We start from the raw sequence: 24384 nt of genomic DNA on the forward strand, positions 1-24384 counted from the left end.
ATTTAGGACTTTTCAAGTGCATACGATTTTTGCTCCAAAAAGATTTATCTCTAGGCTATCATATCACTATCATTCAACTTGTTTCCGGAATAATTTCCTTGTCAACGGAAAATAAAAATTAAAAAATATTAAGAAATGACACATTATTGATGCAAGAAAGCGAACCTCAATGAGGTGACAAATAGCGAAAAAGGTTCATTTATCTAAATGGGCTGGACCTGCAAGTGGCAGCAAAAAAACTCTGGGTTGATCTGTTCTCTAACTTGGCCAACTGGACCTTCATTGTTAGCTGGAGATAGGGGTGTACACCGGGTCATGAAACTCGGTCGGACCCGTATCGTATCGGACTGACCCGATAAGATATTTATTGGATCGGTGTAAACCCGGCCCAAATCTTAGTTAACAGGTCTGGGTTTGCATTTTGTGAGATATTGGGTCATTGGGTCATTGAGAACCAATTAAAACAAAATTTGAGTTTTAAAATAAAAAATTAAAGAAAAAACATTATTTCTCTTTAGGGCTGTCTTGGCGACGAGTGACGACCGCCTCACTCTGTCCTTGCCTCCGGTCTCTCCCCCTCCAGCCTTAGTCGTGGGTCTTCTCCTCTGTTTGAAGAGTGTACTCCTCTGCGCCAGCCTCACTTTGTCCTCGTCTCGGCCAGTTGGAGAAGGTGTTTTTCGGTTCAGATCTCAAGTAAGGTTAGTAATTATGTTCGTGTGATTCGTTCTCATTTGATTCAGGACTTTGGGTTCTTATGTTCCGATTGTTTTCTATATTTAGTGTACTTTCTGGTTTTTTTTTTAGCAAAACCCTTCATGAAGCAAATGTCATTCTGTACAATAATCGCATTGAAATCACCTAGTTTTATCCTGTACTAGGAGTTGGCTGTGTTGTATTCAAATTGTGTATGATTATTGATTAAAAATTTAGATGGGTTGGGCCACTTTAATGTGATTCTAATTTGGAGTTTGATTGTATTTAGGTGCTTGCATTGCAAAAAGATTGTGTTTACTGTTTTGGTGCTGTTTCATTTTTCCTTTTTAATTTTTCAAAAGGGAGCTATGAACAAATTGATGTATCTACACTCTGATCTCAAGGGAGACTATATTTATGCTTGTTTAAGCATTATTATCTTCGGCATGTAATTAACAGTAGAATATTGGATGTTATCTCTGCTGTATATTTTGGTGAACATGTTTTTTCTTGTTAGTTGGACTGTTATAGGGTATTGATTAGCATTTCCTCCTCCTTTTTGACAAGACTGGAGAGCACTTGTAAGCTTCAGTTGCTTTCTCTCATATCAAAAGCAAAGGTAGCTGCTATTATACTTGAGCTGCAATATCTCATGCGTAGGATACACGCAACTATGCTTTTGTACAACTTCTAAAAACCACAATGTTTATTGTTACCATTAGCAGCAATGGAAGGATACATAATAGACAAGGAACTCTTCTTTTGCAGAATAGATTATATAAAAAGGACTTATGGTCCTAGGGAAAACTAAGCCATCTTGGAAGAAAATCCAACCATAAATCATAAAAGAGTTAGTATCATCTGTCGTTGATATGTGCCCATCTAAACTTAATAAAAAATGCAACAAACACCTTAGAAAGTGATATCTTATAAGGTAGCATAAACATACAATCCGATTATTTTGTATTCCAGAATAAACATTGTGGTTTGTAGAAGTTGTGCAAAAGCATAGTTGCGTGTATCCTACTCCAAAAGTTTAGATTTGGAGGCATAGTGGAAATTGGATTATGTGTGCCTGCACTTTATTGTGCCATTAAGGTTATGCATTAGATTACTGACATGATTGGTAGAATGAGAAATTAACATTATGCCTTATCTTTGCTTATTTTTTTGGTTTTTTTTTTCCTTTAGAATTAAATGAAGGGTTACGGGCTACAGTTGCGGGTGAAACCATCACAGCAGCAGAAAAAGCAGCCAGGGAGGCCTCCTCTACCAACGCCACTTGGATTTCGTGATGATGACGATGATAATGTTGAGTCAGAGATTTCGCGACAGGCCAGCAAGAACAAGTCTCTCAAGGAAGTATGCTCTTCCCTACATGAGTATCCTCCTTTTGTATTTCATTTCTTCTTGTATTTTTAATATGCATTTTGGTTTTTTCATTAATTACTTGTCAATTTTCATTTTGGAAGATTGAGGAGCAGCATAAGAAAGCATTGGAAGAGGATCCATCGGTGTTTGACTATGATGGAGTTTATGATGAGATGAAAGGGAAAGTTGCTAGACCACGTGCACAAGATCGTGAAGAGAGAAAGGTACTCTCCTGTTCCTTTATGCTTATTATAGAGCTAGGTTAATATTAACTTATGGCTGCTTGGTAAGCTTTGGATGGAGTTTAAAGACAACAGTACTCAATCAAGGCCAGACCAAATGGCTTGTTGTTGGAAGTTCTCGTTATCCATTAAGACTTACCATGTTTTGTTAGCACTCATGTAATATTTTAACATGTGAATCATGAATTGCTAATAAGAAAAGAGTATGTTTATGGCATAATTTGCATGTTGCGGCCCAATTGTAACTTTATGAAGAAAAAAATCTTAATGCTTTGAGCATGATAAGCTACTCTGTTGGACAATTTTTATATGCTTATTACTTTGTTAGAGGATAAAAGTTTAAATTTGAAATTTTTTTTTTGTGGTTACTAGTAAAACTGATTATAATGTATCATAATGCTATTTTCTCTTTCAGCCAAAGTACATTCAAAATTTAATCAAGAAAGCAGAAGAACGGAAGCAGTCGCAGGAGATAGTATATGAAAGAAAGCTTGCTAAAGAGAGAAGCGAAGAGGACCATATCTATGCAGACAAGGACAAATTTGTGACTAGTGCTTACAAGAAGAAGCTTGCAGAGCAGGCGAAATGGATGGAGGAAGAGCGCTTGCGTGAACTTCGTGAGGAGAAAGAAGATGTATGTTTGACTTTTGCCTGTACTTGGTTCAATCTTTCTTCACTTGTCGTTGAGTTAATTCCTTGCTAGACCCTTTTGTGCTATGTTCGCCTATTTCTTTGCTTTTCAAAAAAAAAAAAAACCTGAAAGTATTCTGTTTGCTTTAATGAAGATCTGCATCTGTTTCTATCCCTGTACCCTGTCCTTTAGCCTACTGAAGTCAAGCCATGGTTCGTGAGTAAAAGGTAGCAACAGGAAAGTTTTTATCACTACTTACAACTATAATTTAGTCCTACAACACAAGTCTTTTGGATCTTGGCTGGATTGACGGTCCAAGTTAGTTGTCATTGAATTAGACATCCAATCATTTTTAGAGGAATGTTAATGTAAATATGCAGGATGTAAGCCTTTAATATTCGAGGAGCATTTAAGAGATTAATGCCACTTCGGGTGTGAGAGGTTGCAATTTGATTCCCACAACATAGAGGGGTTTGCAAAACCTTGGTTCCCCTCCAGGTTGGAATATTAGGGTTGCTTAAGGAAGCAGGATTGCTGTGTGCAGAAGCTTTGGTGATTGCAGTCAACTGTATCGGGAGTCCCTTATCTGATCGACTGTTAATAAAAGTTTAAATGTGTGTTATCTGGTGGAACCATGCGTAAACCATAATAGAAATTTATTTGATTAGGCATTTGTCTTATATAATTTTATTTACTTACCTAGAAAGTAGAAACTTGCCATGCACTTGATTAACTCTCCGATAAACTGATAAATCCCTTACAGATAATATCATTTACTATTTGATTTTGATTTCTTTCCAGGTTACCAAGAAGACGGACTTGAGTGATTTTTACTTCAACCTGGAAAAGAATGTTGCATTTGGTTCACATAAGGCGTTGTCTAGGAAGCCTCAAGAGCGGGCTGAATTAAGGAAAGCAGAGGATCAAGACGGTAAAGTTCCTGCTGATACATCGGCAAGAAGTCATCCACTCAAAGACATGAATCTGCCACCGGATTCTTCCCCGTTGAAAGAAAGGCATGCAGGTGAAACATCATCTGATTCTAAGAGTATTTCCGAGGCAAACCCTGTTGCAGACAAGCAAATTTCTGACACTTGTGTACAAGATGGAACTTATGTTGAACAACCTAGTGCAGATCAACAAATGCGTGACCGCCACAAACGGAATGAAGATGCAGTTGCTTCTGCCAAGGAACGTTTTCTGGCACGGAAGAGGGCTAAAGAACAGTAAAGTACTATCACCCCCTTTATTTGAGCATGTCATAGGGGGTTTAGAGTTGAGCAATAATGTATATTTTCATGCAACTGTTTGAGGTCAACTTCCCCGATGCTTGTTTTTCTTTTCCATGGGAAAAACATTTGAAATAGGGAGATAGTAACCATTTGCATGATCTGGACTGTATCAAAAATGCAATCCAAGACTTCCTCCCATAAAGTTCCAAGTAAAAAAGCAATCATATCTTTTCACTGCAGGCCCAAAAATTGAAATTCTGTTATATTTGTGTCAGCTATGTTTCACCTAACATGACATTCTGATCTCATGCTCCCAAATTAACCTGGGTTGGGTTCTACTTTTTGGTGATAAGAGATTGATTTTATGGTTGTTCTAAACACGAGGCATGTGCAGGTAGAAGAGGTGGTGGAAGCAAAAAAATAGAATGTGAGCCAAATCTCAAAGGAAATCAAAGGGCATTGTGTTGCTCTGATGAAATATTCATTTATCTGATTAAACTACTAGCATAATTAATTAGAGTGTGTTGAAATCTAAAACCTAGGAAACCTAAACTAATATGATGATGTCCTGCATCATCTATGAAACAGGATCCAAAAACTACGTAGAACAGAGTCCCTAGAGGATAATACTTTTGGGTATTGGTTAAAACAAATTGAATTGAAATAGATGAATGCAATTCCTCGTGTGAGAAGATAACCATCTCTACTCATGTTTACCCGCTCAAAATTATGAAATTGAAAATTAGAAAACAAGCTTAGAAGCTGAATTAATTTGTTCAACAACCCAAAAACGCAGAGAATGCCAGGGTTGATGGTACCAACAAGCACAAATTAGATTTTGGATTCAATTTTCACGAAATTGAGTAGTGTTTATTAGCTGCTTTGAGTTAAGCCAAGCCTAAAGAAAATTGTTTTTCTAGGAAAATCCAAGCTTACTGAATTCCTAACACCACAAATCATTGAACGAAGATAAATTCACAAGATTAGAGCTAATTAAAAGCCTAAAAGAATAACTGGGTCTGGGCTTTGTGCTCTGTACCTCTCAGTTCTTCTACTTCTACTGTCTCAGCCCAGCGAGCTATAATAATTAATAAATTGCCCGGAGACATATTCTATGCCCAACCGCCGCAACAGGTGGATCAATTGGGCTTTGCATAGCCCAATCATAACCTAACCACTTATGGGCTTTGCAAGCAGCGACCCCCATTTGCTGTTGTCTGGAGAGCGGCTTTGTTCTTCCAGATGCATGTTTTGGGCCTGGCCCAGTTCCAAAAATATTTTTAAAAAAAGAAAAAAGAATTAACCGTACGATAAAGACGGTGATGTAGAATCCAAAAAGAACCAGTTAATCAAATCAGAACACAACCCGGAAACCTGACTCTGGCGGGGATTGATTTGGATTGTTAGCGACTCGATTACTGGTATGCGTCTTTTCTTGACGAACTTTATCATTTCGGATCTATCAGACTGTACGTGGTGATGACGTGTATTTGAATTCTGTTTTTCGATTTTATGTGTTATTCATCGGATTCAATGAAATTAGTGTAAATCACCGAAGATTATGAAACCCGCCTGTTGAAATTCTTCAAGAGCTTGGATTATATGTTGTCTGTCTCCAGTTCAAGCCTCGTTTTTTTTTTTTTAATTGTATTTTGTGTGTTTATTTTTGTTTTCACTCTTTAATGTAGAAAAAAAAAAAAACTTTCCTTTATCGATTGACTTATTAATTGTACTGAAAATTCTGAATTAGATATAGTTGTTCTTTTGCCCTGCGAGGGGATCTCATGATGTGGGTTAACTCTTAAGCTTGTGTGGAGTTTTTCGATCGATTTTGTGTTTTTCCAAAATAATTTGTTGGCGGCCAGTGGCTGTGGTAAGGGTGGTTCTTGCAAATTTTACTTGCTGAAGGGAAGGGGAAGGAGTGGTGGTGGGGAGGGGCAGCATTTCAACTCTGGACCTTAAGGTCAAGGAGATGAGATGCCAACCCCAGGACCAGTGGTGGCTCTTTCTTTTACATTTTATTTCTTGTGGATTTGAGCTGTACCTAATGTGGTCTTGCAGTAAGTCAAAGCACTAACTTGTTTACTGTTGTTTTCTTGCTTCTGATGCTTCTCAGCCTATTGATTGTCCACTAGAATGAAAAGCCAAGGGAGTTATGTTCCGCCCCGTTATATTCCGTTGGGACAGTCAGATGTAGAAGCAGTGACTACTACGCAAAATGCAGATCCTCCTGTTTCTGGTCATAGGGGTGATGGACCAACACAGTGGTCATCTGGAATTTGTGCTTGTTGCGATGATATGCAGAGCTGTACGCTACTTTCTGCCCTGTGACCTTGATTTTTCAGAAGCGATAAATATGAAGGTGCCCCATAAGTTGAAAATGAAAATTAAATGTTGGCCTTTTTTCTATTCCTCTCTTTGTACCATTACAACATACCTATGAGAAGAGATTCCAAATTAAAAGTCTTTATAGGTCAAGATTTTAAAGCTAAGGTCGTGGAGCGCAAACTAATATTTGCCACCATTCTTTTAATTCTACCAATCTTATGTTTGGGTTTCTCTTTCTTTCTTTTAGTTAGGTAATACATGATTCCTGCTCATATAATTTAGCTAATATTGAAGGTTTAAATGTTTTAACTGTGTGGGAAGTTAGTGCTCGAACATTGCTAGATAAGGTGTCTGGTCTATTGTATTGTAAATTCCCAAGGTATCAGTTGGCTAATGATAATTGATTAAATTCACTAGCCTTAATAGTTGTACATGCTCTACTTTGTTTCTCCTCTTTGGTGATTATTGTCATTATTATTTACCCTCTTCGAATCATTGAATTTGTTTGTTTTAGTAAGCTGAAAAGAAAATAGGGTGAGTGGGGAGATGGGAAAAAGGGTGGCAGGGAGATATATGATCTGATGACTAATCAGTAGTTTTCAAGTTATATACATGTAAGCTTTGAGGAAATGTTAGTTTTTTTATTAGTAAAGCCCTGAATGTAGATGTATTATTTTATCCATAGTTATAAAACAATTTCATTTTTATGTAATTTTTTTGATAAATAATATTGATTTTAGTTATTTTTAGTGAGGGGATGATTCAAATCTTCAATTTCAACCTGTTCGAAATCCTAATGAATGGCAACCACTAGGCCAGGAGCTACTTTTTTTATTTTTTATGTAATAGTTTGTATTTGTAATAGTGTTTCGAGAAATTACTATCAAAATCATGCATATACTTATTTTGAACTCATATTTATCAACTAACTGTTGTCTGTCATTTTTTGTTACAGGTTGTGTAGGACTTTTTTGTCCTTGCTTTTTGTTTGGAAAGAATGCTGAATTTTTGGGTTCTGGAACTTTGATAGGATCATGCACGACCCATTGTATTTTGTGGGCTATTGTCAATACTGTTTGCTGCATGATGACTGATGGAATTTTGCTGGGATTACCTGGATGCTTTGTTGCATGTTATGCATGTGGCTACCGCAGGGCCCTTCGGGCAAAGTATAATCTAGAGGTATGACTTTCTCATGTTCATTAATTTGCCCGCTTCATTGTCTTGCTGTTGGACTAAATCATGTCTCATTCTTCCATGGATACCAAAATTCTGTTAAATAGTCATACATAAGCTATTGGCTTTGGATGACATTGAATTTCCTGCATTATATATACTAGAATTATTGTTGTCATGTACTGTGCACGATATAGAGATCATCAAATTGGTAGAAGCTTGAATGAGAATTTATGGTCAAGGGATCTATTGTAACAGTAAAACTTATCTTTATTTTCATAAATCCCGCAAATCAATGGATGCTAGCAAAAAAAAGAGTATGCAATAAGAAAGATGAGATAAATTCCATTACGGTGAAAAATGGTGAAAGATACTGTGATTACTTCTCGGTAGTTCACAGTCCACATAAAAGTAAGACATTGTATTATAATTCGAGAAGCTCTTAGTCGTGACTGGATGTTCATTGTGCATTGGTAATACTGGCACTGATCTAGAGAATGGTGACTCTAACTTTGGTGCATGTTATGTGGCCCACATCTAGTGAAAAATATTTTGTTGGTTATGCATAGCTGGGTTGAGACTGGGAAAGTCTAATTTCTAGTTGCTTTCAATTGTAATGTGGGAGCATTCACTAATTTTTTAGTGACAATGGGCTCATGTTAACATCAACGTAACTTTATCAAAATATCTTTGCTTTGGGGACCCGTTATTTGCTTCCTTGAAATTTCAGCTCGCATTTGTCTTCCATATAGAGGAACATGTTTTGATAATGAATCTTTCCATGCAAAATGTCAAGATTGTGGCTTTGGAATTGTATATGCCTTGATTGCATTCTTTCGTGGGCATTTGAATTCGAGCTTATTTCTTCGCATTGCTTGCATTTCGCGCTTATTTCTTCACATTGCTGTTGGCAACTCTTAAATTAGTTTGGATCATAGCAATAAATTGACTGCCACCAGATAACTTCTTGATTACTGGAATACCACCCTCTGGCAGGTGACAATGATACCCACAGAGTTGCCAGAATAATTATCTTAAGCTAGAGCAATAAAAAATTTATGCCTTTTGAAATTAATAATTTCCAAATTTCTAGGATATGTTACTCTTTTCTTTTTTTTTAATTAAGGATCATGTTGCTCTTAGTTTTTCATTACAGCAGTCTTACGAATCCGAGTGTTTTTGTCTCTGCTATACCAAATGTTGAGATGGGCGCACATGATTTCATGCCCACGATTTCACGTGGATCATGTGCGTCCATCTCAACATTTAAAAGATAGTTGGGACAAAAAAAAATTGGGATCCTTAGCATTTTCGTTTTCATTATGCTAGCTTGCATGATTTACACTTTAAAGTGAAGATTATTGTGTTTGCTGTAATATGACTTATTGGTAGTGGTTAATTTCTTGATCAGGAAGCGCCCTGTGGAGATTTCATTACTCACTTTTGTTGCCATTTGTGTGCGATTTGTCAAGAGTACAGAGAGATCCGTGAAAGGTCCGGCGATCCTAATCATCCTGATATTAAACTGGCTGTAGTAACAGCTCCATCAGTCCAGACAATGGAATGACATGCTGCTACATAAGCAATTTTTCGGTTTACTCTGTAACTCGCTACATTTTGTATGATATAATAGCATATATGGGAATGGTCTGTAATCTTGGCTTCAACTAATGGATGGAGGTTACCTCTTTGCTGTACAACCTAAAAACATTTGCTCTATGTTCGCTTAATGTTATAAAAAGATATATATATATATCCCGAGGCGGGCAGGAAGATAGGCTATAGAAGTAGCTCTGGAGCAGGTTCTTCGACTGCATCTCTCACAATTGTAGGGCTGTTAAAAACTAAACCGAGTAACCGAATTGATCGAAAATGGAATCGATGGGTTGGTTTTTTTTAAAAAAAAAAAATTTATATTTTTTTCTTAAAGAAACCGGTTGAAAAAAATCTGTTGATAATTGAAAAGACAAAATAATCAATAATAGTCGATCGGTCTGTCGGTTAAAATTTATGTCAAAAATTTAAAAAAACATTGATTGTAATCGACTGTTTTTATCCCCGTGAGAAAAAATAGAATGGTAAATGTTATATGTGTGAGGCGAATTATTTATCCCTCCCTCGGTCTATTAATGAACTATGCAATTCATTTATTTTTAAACTGATCGATTTAGACCGTAGTCCGTAGCCGACCGTTTTCATCCGCTAGAAAAAAGAGAATATAAATGTTATATGGGCTGTAATTGGAAAGCCCAACAGCCCTAAAAAATGGGAAAGGTGAGTTCCATATGGGCTGGACTTGGGCAGACCGACCGCCCGAATACCCGATTCATGTCTCAGCAGTCAGCTCTCGGAAGTGTTAAAAGCCCAGCTTCATGTCCGTTTTGTTTCGTCTTCCGTGTCCTAATCAAATAGGAAATCCTCGTCTTTCCCTCTGCATTCTCATTCCCTCCTTTTATCTAAAACCCTATCGCTCGTTCAAATCGATTCGCAAGGTTTTTCAATTCTTGATGATCTCATCGGATCTGGAACGCTATTTGTCTCTAGGTTTCTCAAATTTTGTGGCAATTCTTATTCGGTTTCTTGCTATCCTTGTTTTATTCTCACGATAGAGTTTCGATTCTGGCTATTCTTCGCATGGACTACCGCGTTTCGGATAGCAGCGGTATTATTTTTTTTCTTTGTTCTTCTTGATTGAATTGTTTCGTGTCTGATTCTGCTTTGACTTCGCAATATTATATAAGCTGAGTGGAATTCATATATAAGGGTTTAAGGTGTTTGGCATTGTTGTCTGTTTTAGTTAAATGATAATGATTGTTTTAAGGGTTTAGGGTTTTTTGTTGGGAGATGCCCTTTTTCAATTAGGAATGGGTTCTGGGTTTAATTACGAAGATTGAGTTCCGATGTACTTTAGGGTTGTTTCGTTTAGGAAGATTGGTTTTGTCTTTCTTGTTTTACTGGGGCTTTCTTTTATTAAGCTGTGCAATTACTGGGGTTTTTGAAGTGTTAATATGATTTCTTGGGCATTATTTTCGATTGTCTCCCCTCTTAGACGAGTTGGAGGATTGATTGTCAGCGGCAGGAAAAAAATTCTTTAATTTTTCCACTTAACTTTCTGTGTGAAAGTTGATTTTCTTGAACTACTGTCACCACGCGAAAGATAGATGGAAATGCATTTCTATCGTTTGCATTGGTTATTATGTTGTTAACAGGTAATACCAAGTACATATGGAGATCCAGAGGGTGCTTCATTTCATATGCTTAACACATGATATAATATTTTTTATGTGGAGGTTTGAGATCGTAGAGAAGGGACTAATATTCTGGACTATGCTAATGCGACAGTGGAACTTAAATTTTGATGTAAAGCCTTTATATTCATGTATTGCTATGGAGAGAGCTTTATTTTTATTCAAAAGAAAAGAGCTTTTTTTTATTCAAAAAAAGTTGTTGGACTGTATTTGTTCAACCCTAGCCAGCAAGTTCCCCACACCCAATTTGCCGTTTTTAAAACTTTGCGAGAATCGAAATTGAGAATGTATTTATGTTGTTTTCTGGTAAGGGTTTTCTTGATTAGTTTACTTTTTCATTTTTTGTCGTTTACAGAACAAGATAAGAAGAAAAAGGTGTTTTTTTGGGGGTGTCTGCTGTTTGAGCATTGACGACAGTTTTCTGAAAAAAATTTCTTTTCTTTTGAGAATGCGAAGAGCTTTTCGGGAAAAAATATCACCATACAGGTGCCTTACATCTTTTGTTGTTTTATGCTGGTAATGGTGGAATTGGGATAGAATATATTCCAATTTTCTATAATGATGTATTCCTGGAATACTGTTAGATGGAAGTAATTGAGCTTTGAAAAGTGCATGAAGAGGTGACGATCAGGATATGTCCTGTTCAAACGGGTTACCTTATTTTGAGACTGCGCATATGAAGGCCTTTGGAAAGCATACATTGTTATACTAATGTCTGTATGCATGCATGATCACAATACTTATCCCATACAGTTATGCTGTGAATCAGCGTTAAACGGTATGGGATGCCATGTCAATCCTAACGAAAAATTAATGAGAATTTTAATATTTGTGTATGCTGTGCAAAATTCTTGGAACGATGTATGATAAAGCATGGAATCACATTCTCAGCAATGCTTTATCATTTGTCTCTGTGGTGCCGCGATCATCAAAAAACTGTTTTAATTGAAGTTTTGTTTTTTTTTTTCCCTATATAGTGTTCCTTAACAGCTCTAGGCAGCGAAAGACTGTTAACAGTATTCTTTCATGAGTAAATCATTTATGGTAGGCGTGGAAAGAAAACTATAGCCTTACATGAGTAAATTATTTATCATATCTCTTTCCAGTAACCTTGTTTAAAATGTCATAACTTACATAATAAACCATTTGGCAGCGACATTTAAGTTTTTTATTACAAAGTAGGCGTCTCAATCACTGTGGGAACAGTCTCTCTGATTTACAGGTGTAAACCTTGTACACCTGTCCTCTCCACAACTTGCAGTATGGCGGAGACATTGTGCTTTGAGTTCTACCTTTTACTTTCATTTTTCTTTTCAGATTTGATGCGTCAGTCATTGTAAAGAGTTTACAAGTCAGGTCTCTAACTGAATCTCTTCAGTGTGAGTTTCCATGAGATACATATATGCTTCTGTCTGCAACTGCAGGTACTGATGATGATCTCCCTTCTTCACATCACAATAGAATTTCAAGAAGAGGACATGTGACCGGAAATGGAACATCTGTGGTAGGTTCTGCCCCATATTCTTTGCACAGTGACATGGAGGCCCAAATTCATGCACTTGAGCAAGAAGCTTATATCGCTGTCCTGCGCGCTTTCAAGGCTCAGTCTGATGCCATCACTTGGGTATATTTCTTTGCTTTTTCTTTGTTTGCACTGGTTTTTGTACCTGTTATTCGTTGATCAGATCTAGATGTCCCTTGTACTAATTTCTCCAGGAGAAGGAGGGTTTGATAACTGAACTTAGAAAGGAATTGAGGGTATCTGACGACAAACATCGAGAGCTTCTAACCAGGGTCAATGGCGATGAGATCATCCAAAGGATAAGGTTTAAATTGTTTATTAAACAGCTGTACTATGAAAAGTTGTTAATTTTTTAGAATTTCTTGGTGTTCCTTCTAATGGCTTATGTGTTTTTCAATTACTAGAGAGTGGAGACAGGCAGGTGGGAACCAAGCTGCCAGGTTTAGTGCCTCTCAGCCCGTCCACGATATTATACCCAGTCCTACTGTTTCAGCATCGCGCAAGAAGCAGAAGACATCCCAATTGGTACCTTATACTGGTTCTAGAACCTCTATTTGTAGCTCCCTGCAGCCATCATCTTCAGCTGCAAATCAAAGGACTGCTTTTGGAGGCAAAAGCCTGGTCCAGAGTGTTTATTATTAATGATAGAAGTGTCAAATTATTCTGTAAATTGACCTTCATTTTTTTGCCTTATCTTTGTGTGCAGGGTCCTGGTATATCCTCAAAGAATCCCATGCAATACCCTTCGACAGGTTTGGCAGTAAATAGACGTTTCATGGGCCATGGTACCTCTGGCGCTTTTGTGTCAAATGAGCCTGCTGAACGGGCAACATACGATCCATTAATTGGAAGAAAAGTTTGGACAAGATGGCCTGAAGACAACAACTTCTATGAAGCTGTTATAACTGATCACAACCCTTCTGAGGTATGTTTAAAGATTACAAAGTGGCACATGAGACTCTCTTTGAAGCTTGTTTTAGAACAAAGCATGTGACTGACGGACAAGTTTTGGCCATTCATCACTTGGCAAGTCCCTGCTGGTGGAACAATGCTTTCCGTACCCGTTTACTATATTCTAAATACTATAATCATGCTTCCTTAATGTTTAAACTTTGGTTAGTTGGGTTTCAATGGTTTTCTATTTTGACAAACCCAGTTGTAGTGGATTAATATTATCTGTTCAGAGATATACTCATTTTTCCATTGATCTAATATTTCACTTTTTTTTATGCATACTCCTATCTGTTGGATTCCCATGTCATTATCCCTAGATTTTGTTCTTTTACAGGGCCGGCATGCCTTAGTCTACGATATAAATACAGCATCTGAGACCTGGGAATGGGTTGATCTCAAGGAGGTAAGATTTAGGGTCTATTTACATGACCTAGTATATTCATAGATCCCGGTACTTTTGCACGGAAGTCTATTGCAGTTACTTTGCTTAACCTTGAATTGATAAGGATTGCTATACATAAATGGCCAGACTATTTTTGCAACATGTCTTAATTGTGCTAGTCTGGATTATGCAATTTATAGTCCTCGCTCGACTGACCTGGTGGGGAATCAAGCCATACAGAATGAAGTTGGCCTGATTCAGGAAACTATATATCCTTGCATTATTGAAATTGTTTCAATATGTGTTCTGGATTTCAAATGCCTTGGTACATGCATTAGTCTTATTACTATTCCCCTTTGCAATATTACTTTTTGCAACCTTAAAAGTCCATCTGTTATGCACCCGTCTACAAACTTGTCTTTTGTGACCTGAAAGAGTGGGAGCTGTATCCTGCAGAAAAAAAGATGGCTGAGTCAATTAAAGAAGAAATTTTTCCTTGGATGGGCATATAAAATGGTTATGGGCTCCGTATCTCAATTTTTTGGTATATAGGAAAGTGTTAAGTTTAGTTACTTTGTCATTCATCCATAAACTTCTGGCAACCCTTTTGCCATCATCCATCAAATCCAAATGAGGGGTTGGGTGTTGGAAGAGTTGGGAGTAAGTGTTTTTTTTTTTAATTGCATTTGTCTGTGTTTATCAAGATAAGTGATGAATTGGGTTAGTATAGGTAGTAAATAAAAATTTGAGCATGCCAGTTGCCAGGCCAAGAAGAGTTTTTGGTGATTAATTGATGATCTGCCAAGATTTGATCAACTGAACTTGCCAAACATGTGTTTTTCTTTTGGAATGGAGGAATTTTCAACTTGTTATGTGGATAACAATGTACACTGATAAGCCATATATAGTATGTAAGGGTTAATAGGAGGCAAACGGGTTACGAGGTTGTAATTTTGTTACTACAGTTGCTTTTGGAAATTTCTAGATTTTACTTTTGCTATTGTCCTAATGTCTCTAATTCATGTCCTCATCCCTCTAGGCAAACTGTGGGTTTTTCCTTAAGATCTAAAAAATGAAAAGTTTTTTTAGGAATTACGAGAATTTCTATCTATAGAGAAAGGATAAAGAATTATAGCAAAAAAGTACTTGATTTTTATATGAATCGGAAAAAACTGTGCATATCTTGCCCCAATTAAACCATAACTTCTTTGTAATCATAAAAAGAGAAAGGGATGTGTCCCTGAAGACGTCAGTGTCTTTATTTTTGTCTCTTACTTGTACTCACTATTAGCTGCTCTCATTGACACTATGTCCTTTGTTCCAAGATAGCTATTTATTGATGGCCCTCACTAGTTTTCTCATGCATATCAATTGAACTATTTCCTTTCCTAGTTTTCTATTCTATACAGGATAATATTATTTCCTTCTGACCTCAGATCTCTCCTGAGGATATCCGATGGGAAGGTGAGGATCCAGGCATCTCTCATCATGGGGCCCTTGGGCTGCAAGGTCATGGGATTAATAAGCCCTTGAGCCGTGGTCGTTTTATTCCAAGTGTTGGAAGAGGAACAGAGTCCTTGAAGGAGCATTCAAAAATAGAATTTCTGCCATCACAGAATGGTGTTCCAATTAAATTGGCGGATGACATTGAATTACTAAACACAGAGACACTAGTAAGAGAGGTATGTATGGCAGACTGGATCCAGTTCATCATGTTATATTTTTAGTTATTTTCATTCTTGTCATCTTAATTTTGTACAGGTGGAGCAGATCATTGTTTTGAGTGATCCAGATCCTCTTGAGCTTGAGAAGGCACAGACTATGCTCAAAGTAAATCATTTTTTTCACCTGCTTGACATTTCTCAGTTGTCTCTGCATGGATGGTGTTGCAACTTGACTGCCTTTTTGTGATGCAGGAGCAAGAACAGGCACTTATCAACGCTATTGCAAGGCTTGCAGATGCTTCTGATGGTGACGGTGGTAATATATGTATGCTTTTATGGATTATCTATGTCGTGGTGGTGGTCTATTGGGAACCGAGCATATAACCGATGTAATAGTGTAAAGCATGCCCAAATATATCCAATGGTCTCCCTTCTTATGTCCTTCCCCCCCCCCCCCCCCCCCCTTACATGTCTATTAGGTCTTGGGTTACGAGGATAGCATGCTAGTTTCTTGAATTGAGAGCAATGTGTGGACTTGTGATGGCAGTGGTGGTATTGTTTAAAAAGATATGGTTCAGGTGTTTTTGTGTAGTAACATTTTTCTATTTCTGAAGCAATGACATTGCGATGAAAACTAATGGTGGCCTCTTAGATAGATAGATCCTCTGTGTACTAATCCTGTTCCATTAGAATTTACTTCTTCACCGGTGGTCATTTTCTTTTGTTTTTGCATCATTATAGATGGCGAACAGCCGCTTTCAAATGGGTGATGAACGGAGAGCTGGAACGAAGTTATATGAATCCTGCGTCACCAGTAGTTTGGGAAACAGGCGAGGGTTGTATCGTCATGCTTGGAATGGTTGAACAGTTGATGGCTTTGAAGCTGGTAATTCTGTTGTGCCAGTCTTAAGCAGGCGAGGGCTGATGGTTTCATAGTTGGGTGACTGACTGAATTTCATTCGGAGGGAAAGTGGCATCAAATAACCCGCAAGATGGTGTTGATCTTGATGTCCTATTGTGTTTCTAATTCTTGTTTTTCCCTCTTTTGTGAGGTGGGAAGACAGATCTGTTTATTTATTGATGCATTTTTCATTGACATTGATCTGTGTACTCTACTGGCTTCCCATTGGAAGAAACAGTCTCATTTTCACAGCCGTTTCTTCTCTTAAAAAAAAAAACGGACGAGCTGGTGTTGGATTTATTTATTCATCAGCTATTTTGTGCGTCAAACGCAATTGCTGGGAGCCTGGTATAACTAGAATACTAGTTGCTGTGATCTTTATTATTTTTGAATTCTATTCTTGGGATATCAAACTGTTATGTGCATCCAACATAACTATTGAGATAACTAGAATATTAATCTTTTATTATTTTTGAATTCTTTTCTTCTAGAAGATTCATGTAATCAACTCTTCCTCCTCTATTCGTCTTTTCAGTGTCCCTGGCAAGGCTACACCCACCCACATACGTAAGCGTTTGTGGGTGTTTGGCAGTGCGTTCGTATTGCGTTCAGTTACACAGCACATCATGACATCACAGTTTTTTGTGACACGTCAAACAGCTTTTGCGTTCCAACTCACCTCACAGCACCTCACCACACCTCATAGCACTCCCAAACACTTACAATATATGTTGAATTGTCCTACGCAATCAAATTAGGTCAATTATTTTATTTTAGATTAATATACAATGTAAACATTAAGTGATTTTATATTAATATTATTAGTCATCTAATATAACCGTAATTTAGATACGCCAAAGGCACCTCACAACACCGCACCACAGTTTTAAAAGTGATGCGTCAGACAACATTTTGCGTTCCAATTCACCTCACAGCACCACAGTTTTATAACTCACAGCACCGCACAACACCTCACAGTAGTTGACAGCACTCCCAAACAGACCCATATTTGAAGTTGAATTGGGCTTGAGTCAAGTTTGGGCCTGTTAAGTTTAAGCGAATCTGGTTTCAGCCCATCATAGCCCGACTACTTCCCTCTATAGGCTCTATTACCCATCTTCTTTCTTTTTGAGTCTTTGTTTATCCTAACGAAAATGACATGTAATCGAGTAGTTTGGTAGCTCAAGAAATCTCAACAGATTTATTTAATTAATAAAGTTTGGTAATTCAAGGAAGTGCAATAGGTTTATTTAATTAATAAAATAAGTGGAATAACTTTATTTCATTCATTTATCTCTGAATTTATTGTCCAAAATTTATTGTCTTAATATAGATTCATTGTTTTTTAAATCTTAGTCTATAATTCATTGTTTTATGTTTTAGTTCTAAGTATTGTTTTTGAAATTCCATTGAAAAAAACAATGGAATTAAGATTTACTGATCAAATTCATCGACAATTGATCTTATTAGAAAGAGTTTTATGCGCTGATTCTGAATATATAATTTTTTTAAAATCTAACATGTATTTTGAGAATTAAAATGTTTAAAATTTAGTTTAAGAGACTTGAGCTCTTTTAGGCTACCACTATATGGATTACCTATCACTACCGTTACCCTAATGAGCTTATTGCATTAATTAATTATTACAGTATTTCAATTAGCTTGCGTTAGACATGACGTGTCGTGTTTTTATTGGATTGAACATTCTTAAACGCCTAAATCGCAACATAGCAAATTCTCCCACCTGGGGTGAAGAAGGCGAAGCCCAAAAGAGCCGCCGCTGGCGCTGAAGGGGCATGTTCCTCTCTCTCGGTCCCAAAAGCTACCAACTCCCTTTTGCCTTCTCAATCCCAAAAACGGAATCGAATCAGTTTTCTAAATTGAGTTCAAATTCAATCACAAAATGTATCTAATACATGTATCTGGGCACATGCATTTCTCTTTCTGCTGCTTTAAAATCCCTCTCTTTCTCTTCTGTGATTGCTTTCCTGATTCATGGCTTTAGTCGATAAGCTTAGCTCTCTGTCTTTTCTCTCTTCACGCCATACCCTCAAAGCCAATTCCTTAATCCCATCTCCCATTTGTTCTTTACAATGCAAAAGCTCTTCTTTTTCTTCCCCTTTCACAGAGAAGCACTCTGCAGAGAGGTACCGACGAGACCAGTGGGTTTACAATAACCAACCGGAGCAGCAATTGCAGCTCCAATCGTGTTGTCTTGCATCTGACACTGAATCGGTTAGGGAAAATGACATAGCTTTGCAGTTGCCAGAGCTGAAGAAGTTGTTACAGGTGCTTAAAGAGAAAAGAGAGAAAGATTGTGTTGGTGGCGATGGGGATGGGAAGTGTGGACCGGGTAATGTGTTTTTGGTAGGGACAGGACCTGGGGACCCAGAGCTGTTGACTCTGAAGGCAGTGAGGGTGATAAAGAGTGCTGAGTTGTTGTTGTATGATCGATTGGTGTCTAATGATGTATTGGATTTGGTTAGTCCGGATGCTAGATTGCTCTACGTTGGCAAAACTGCTGGCTACCACAGCAGAACCCAGGTAAATCCTTCTCTTTTTCTGGCTCAAATTTCCTTATCCTAGACAATTTCAATCATTTAAATGGGTTAGGTTTATTGGTTGGTATTGACTTTTCTGCTCTGTTTGTTTTGTGGGTTAATTTGTTTGGATGCATTTTGAATGCTTAGTGAAGTTGCATTCTTTGAGCATTTCTTGAAATTGAGAATCCAGGTTTTCAGTTTCTAAAATAATTTCCTGAAGTGATTTTCTGGGCTTCTATTGTTTTTCTGCAGGATTTCTTCTAGTTAATTTCCTTCTTACTTGCTGAAACAAGTAATGACACATGAGTACAGACAATTAGTTTAGGCCTCTTGCAAATCATGCCAGTATTTCTTTGCTTCCTGCATATAGTCCTCTTCACATAGGGTTCTGATAAGTGATAAGGGTATGCTAGGGGGTTGATGGGCGTAAACCTTCTACAAGGAGTTGTTTGAATAGGTTTTACTTTCATTCACTTTCCCTCCTTCTGAAAGCATTAAACCAGAGAATTGTATGTGATTACAATACAAACAATACCCTTGTGGACCCTCTCCTTTGATAAGTTATTTGCCTGTCAGTTCTCCCATGGAAACAGGATCCTGGATAATCTTCGTATAACTCACATTGGTTTCTTCATAACTTTATGATGCATCTCCTTGTACGGCTTGCCTGACAGTGAATCAGTTTATTACAGGTGTATTCATTAGGAGTGGTCCCCTTATTAATCATCTATAACCAAAGATTCCTAGCATCCCCAATCCGTTCTATTTCAAAAATGCCATGAATCAGGATCTTATCAGAAGCTTAGGCTCTGTCTTTAAGATCATTAAGAAGTGGGACGCCTCAAGCCGCTTTTCCTTGCATAGCCGATTGATCACTTACTTTTAAGAAAACATATATGGGGAATGATTCCTCGCAATCAGTGTGTAAAGAAGTTCCAACACTCAGGCAAAATTCTTCTCCTTACAAAAACTAGATATTAACTGTCAAAAGGAACATTTTCAGGGTCCATGAACATCTTCCAAAAGCTTTCTCTATGAACTTATGAAGCTTATATAACCTTTAGAGACTTCGCCATTATAGCAAAATGCATGAATAAAATAACAAATGGTCTCTGGTTCTCTGCATCAATATCTGCCACAACACAAGGTCAACCATCTCTGTCAAACTTTTAATAATGAATTTGTTGGCGGTTGTTTTGAATAGGCCATCTGGCTTTTTTTTAGCTAGCTTTGAATGCTAACTTGATTTATCTTTTTTTTTCGAACTCTTTTTTTTGCTGAATTGAGGGGAAAAAAGACTCATGGCTTTGTGGTGCTTATACAGGAGGAGATACACGAGTTACTTCTAAGTTTCGCCGAAGCAGGGGCAACTGTTGTGAGACTTAAAGGAGGGGATCCCCTGGTGAGTGTTTGATTATAGGTGATTTACATTAAATTTCTTATTTCAATTCATTTAGCTTCTGTTAGCTTACCATGTCAATATGTGATGAAGATTTTATACTACTTGCCTTTTGCTGTAGGTGTTTGGGAGGGGTGGAGAAGAGATGGACTTTCTGCAACAGCAGGGGATTCAAGTGAAAATTATTCCAGGTATCATACAATTCTCTATATCATCTTTCTTTTTTTGATAAAGAATCATCTTTCTTTGTAGAATCTTTCTTAAACAACAATTGATGTTAAAGGTTCTTTTACCTAATAGGAACATGAAATCCTATGCTGTAATTTTATGATTTGCACTGCCCATTCGATGTTCTGGTAATATGAGAAAGCATCTTTCTTATACAACAATTGATGTTAAAGATTCCTTTTCCTAATAGGAACATGAAATGCTGTGCTGTAGATTTTATGATTCGCGCTGCCCAATCGATATTCTGGTAATATGAGAAACCGCCCGAAGCCAAATGGTCTTAATACTCTCTGTCATGACAGGAAGAATGGCATTGAATAACGATTCAAATTATAACTAACTTCTATTAGTTATGCAACTTCACCAATCTGCGGTTATAATTAGTAAGGCCGTGGTGCTACAAATTGGACCAAGTGGGTAATTGTTCCTAATGGTAAATGTGCTTTTGCTTGAGGGCAATCATCCATCTGGACTTTATTAGCATTTCTTCCAGCATCATTATCCTATTCTGACACAAATCTGCAGTCCATCTTGCTGGGAAATGACTATTGTGAGCAAATGAGTCCTTTTGTGCTTTAGAATGTAAAAATCCTCTGTGCAGGATGATAGAATGATTATAAGCTTGTAAGCCTTTTCTTGCTACCAAGTAAAACAATTTATTAGATGGAATGACTGCATGATTATTGTGTTTTTTGCGTCGTAGGTATTACTGCATCTTCTGGAATAGCAGCAGAGCTTGGGATTCCATTAACCCATCGAGGTGTGGCAACTAGTGTTAGATTTCTCACTGGACACTCAAGAAAAGGAGGAAAAGATCCTCTATTTGTAGCAGAGAGTGCAGCTGACCCTGACTCTACCTTGGTTGTTTATATGGGCTTATCAACACTCCCTTCTCTTGCACTAAAGTTGATGCAGCATGGCCTGCCACCAGATACCCCAGCTGCAGCAGTCGAGCGAGGAACAACTCCTCAACAGCGAACGGTAAGCATTACTTAGAGAACGGTAAGCATTTGTATGTGTGTGCTTCATTATGCAAAAGAATACGTCACTAATTGAGTGAACTGGATATCCCAAGTTTGTGCTTCAGCCCACTCTATAGGGTGACCAGATCCAAATGAGACTAACCTTGAATTACTGTTGTCTTTTCAAAAACATAACTGCCTTATAATATGAGACAAACAGTTCGAACAAATTCTAAGACAACTTTAAGGAAGGGTATATGCATGCATGAATGAGCTCTTGTTATCAAATTCTCTTTTTATCTTCTTCCCCTTTTGGCCCACCCCAACTTATTGCTTGTGCATCAACAATTCTGCAGGTTTTTGCGGAACTTAAGGATCTTGCTGACGAGATTGCATCAGCAGAGTTAGTATCACCAACGCTCATAATCATTGGAAATGTTGTTGCACTTTCACCATTTTGGCCACAATCGTCAGAAGCAGCATCATCCTGTTTAGTAAATGCTCAATAGAAGATAATAAGTCGTGACTTGACAAATTCAACAGTGGAGGATCAGCAGCTTAAGGTTTTGACTTCTGCTTGCTGATCTAGGCACATCTTGTCCGAATAAATGTTGCTTCAGTTTCTTGGTTTCGTATTTGAGCCCAATATGAGCTGCGGCAGAACAAGCAGGACTTGGTTATGGTATCATTTGATCGGTTGCTTTTCCTGTTCAAGCGCGACAATATAGTTGAAGATTAGAGCACTTTGTAGTTCAATTTCTCTAGGCGCGGAGATGATAGGTGGATGGTATTCTTTTAAGTTAAAGCTTGAAGCTTTTTGACTTGAACCAATTTTATAGCATGGATTATAACTGATTTTTTGATTTATTACTATATCATAGCCAACAGGGGAGGAGATGACCAGATCCTGTTACTGTCCTCCTCCCCTTCCTCAGATTTGCCTTTGCTTTTCCTTCTCTTTTCTCGGCTTATTTTTGGACTTCACTTCTTTTCAGCATGATAAAACTACAATGGTTTGGTTTGTAACCCTACTTGACTGTTTTCCTTCACTTCTCTCGACTGTTTTCCTTCACTTCTCCTGGCTTATAAGCTCCGAAATAAAAACTGCGATGGTAGCATGTTCTCAATACCCCAGAAGACCCAATCCAAATTTTGACCACCAGAATTTGGGGAACATCAGGACGCCATGCTGCAGTGAACTTTGGTCATTACATGTTTGGTGGGTACTTCCTTAATCGACCAACAATAGCCAGAAAAAAAAAATGCCAACAACATAGGAAGAGCCAAGGAACTCCTTACAAGTTACAATGTTTCGCATCACAAAGTCGAGCAACTAAAGTGATGGGGGTTTTGAATGTTTTGTCGAGTCATTCACCAGATGAGGAGTACCTTGGTGAGAATCCAGAGCCATCTTGGGTTCCAAATTCAGTCGTCATATCTACATAATTGGTTGGTAAACCCGCAACTCCATGGACCAGTTAAAGACCTGCATAACTGGCTGGTAAACCCGTGACTCCATAGACCAGTTAAAGACCTGCATAACTGGCTGTTTGGCTAATACACCTGCAACTCCATGAACCAGTTAAACACTTGCATAACTGACTGGTAAATCAGCGACCCCATGGACCAGTAAAGACCTGCATAACTGGTTGGTAAACGCGCAACCCAATGGATCAGTTAGAGATCCTAGCCGAGGTCTAGTGCGGGCATTAGTATACAATAGGTTGAATAAGAGTTCATCTCATAAATTGCGATAATAGAAACATCCATGACATTTAAACTCACGCCTTCCTCTTGCACTAAGAGTTATCATTGTCAAGTCTACCATCTCTCAACCAACAAGTCCATGTTAACTGAAGCTGGAGTTGTTTCTTATAAAATGGTGTTCTCAAGTTAAAACTTGTATTTAAATTCAAGCTTATAGCCCAATAATGTGAAATTTTTGTTCAATAGTTTAAAAATAATCCTGAATAATCTTGGTCAATATAATTAGCATTGAATTACCAGTTGAAATTTGTTTAAAATGAGAATAAATAATTGAAATTCGAAATGACATTTGGAAAGAAAGGGCCACAATAAAACACAAAGGTATGAAAAATAAATTATACAATCTATGATTTTTTTAAAATTTTTATTAATCAATGATAATTTTAAATATAGTGTTAATAAATGAGGAAAATAGAAAAATTATTTAAAAGTTAAAGGGAAATTTTATCTACACACCATCAATATACTAAGTCTACATCACTTTTTTAAAATTTGTAGTTTCTAAAAATATCATAGTGTGCAATGACATATAAATCCTTAACATCAATATTTGAAAGAAATTTTTTTATATATTTTATTGTTGATTGCTAAGTTTACACCATTTCCAAAAAAACCTAATTTTCACTCCAACAAACGTTGTAGAGGATGATGACATCATTGAGACATTCCCGATCCTCATCTACTCCGATGTCAAAAAAGTGAAAATTGGTGGAGGAATTAATGGAATGCGCGATTTGCCTGAACGAGTTTGAAGACCATGATAAGCTGTGTTTTATCCAAATTGTCACCACGTCTTCCATCTGGATTGTATTTGTTCTTATGGCTACGAGTCTTACCTAGGGTCTAGAGAGAGAAAAGGGATAGAACACCATATATTAGGATATCTTGTTGTAAGAGAAGTTGTTCAGTACTAGTTGCTTTGATACCTAGAGATCGTCTTTGAAGAACTTTGAAGCTGCACTTTCAAATAATATGACGAGGGTTGAGGAATAATTTAATTTCTTTAAAATCTATGCAGCGTAGTGATATAAAACTTACTTTTGCCAAGCAAGGCTTGATTTTTCTAATCTTGAATGCGCGAAGGGAGTTAGAGGAAGGGTCATAGATCATACGTCGGACATGAAGGTAGCGGAGAGGGTCC

The 24384-nt window shown here is 37.4% G+C and overlaps 4 protein-coding genes across 7 annotated transcripts; all 4 read left to right on the top strand.

Annotated features, from left to right (window-relative positions):
* The first annotated feature begins 534 nt into the window (after positions 1-534).
* LOC119998282 (nuclear speckle splicing regulatory protein 1-like) lies at positions 535-4403 on the top strand. Of its 2 annotated transcripts, none has more exons than XM_038845568.1 (5): positions 535-698; positions 1885-2055; positions 2166-2288; positions 2722-2940; positions 3739-4403. In XM_038845568.1, exons 2-5 carry the CDS (start codon positions 1891-1893, stop codon positions 4165-4167), a joined length of 936 nt encoding a protein of 311 aa, XP_038701496.1. In that variant the 5' UTR covers positions 535-698; positions 1885-1890; the 3' UTR covers positions 4168-4403. The 2 variants fall into 2 exon arrangements, with proteins under 2 accessions (XP_038701496.1, XP_038701497.1); XM_038845569.1 differs by having other exon boundaries at positions 535-693.
* A 1052-nt stretch (positions 4404-5455) lies between these two features.
* LOC119998265 (protein PLANT CADMIUM RESISTANCE 10) lies at positions 5456-9428 on the top strand. Its single transcript, XM_038845549.1, has 4 exons — positions 5456-5590; positions 6286-6477; positions 7453-7679; positions 9085-9428. The coding sequence occupies exons 2-4, from the start codon at positions 6306-6308 to the stop codon at positions 9238-9240; spliced, it is 555 nt and encodes a 184-aa protein (XP_038701477.1). The 5' UTR covers positions 5456-5590; positions 6286-6305; the 3' UTR covers positions 9241-9428.
* A 640-nt stretch (positions 9429-10068) lies between these two features.
* Positions 10069-16678, top strand: LOC119998866 (protein EMSY-LIKE 1-like). 3 transcript variants are annotated; one of them, XM_038846334.1, is made up of 10 exons: positions 10069-10217; positions 12346-12545; positions 12638-12747; positions 12848-12968; positions 13150-13368; positions 13732-13800; positions 15216-15461; positions 15541-15609; positions 15696-15759; positions 16185-16678. In XM_038846334.1, the coding sequence occupies exons 1-10, from the start codon at positions 10181-10183 to the stop codon at positions 16211-16213; spliced, it is 1164 nt and encodes a 387-aa protein (XP_038702262.1). In that variant the 5' UTR covers positions 10069-10180; the 3' UTR covers positions 16214-16678. The 3 variants fall into 3 exon arrangements, with proteins under 3 accessions (XP_038702262.1, XP_038702263.1, XP_038702264.1); XM_038846335.1 differs by having other exon boundaries at positions 10078-10335; XM_038846336.1 differs by having other exon boundaries at positions 10078-10335; positions 12383-12545.
* A 1433-nt stretch (positions 16679-18111) lies between these two features.
* LOC119998165 (uroporphyrinogen-III C-methyltransferase-like) lies at positions 18112-22412 on the top strand. Its single transcript, XM_038845403.1, has 5 exons — positions 18112-18888; positions 20212-20289; positions 20408-20477; positions 21218-21495; positions 21833-22412. Exons 1-5 carry the CDS (start codon positions 18340-18342, stop codon positions 21983-21985), a joined length of 1128 nt encoding a protein of 375 aa, XP_038701331.1. The 5' UTR covers positions 18112-18339; the 3' UTR covers positions 21986-22412.
* The last annotated feature ends 1972 nt before the right edge of the window (positions 22413-24384 follow it).

This window comes from Tripterygium wilfordii, chromosome 5, assembly GCF_013401445.1.
Source record: "Tripterygium wilfordii isolate XIE 37 chromosome 5, ASM1340144v1, whole genome shotgun sequence".
Classification (NCBI taxonomy): domain Eukaryota; kingdom Viridiplantae; phylum Streptophyta; class Magnoliopsida; order Celastrales; family Celastraceae; genus Tripterygium; species Tripterygium wilfordii.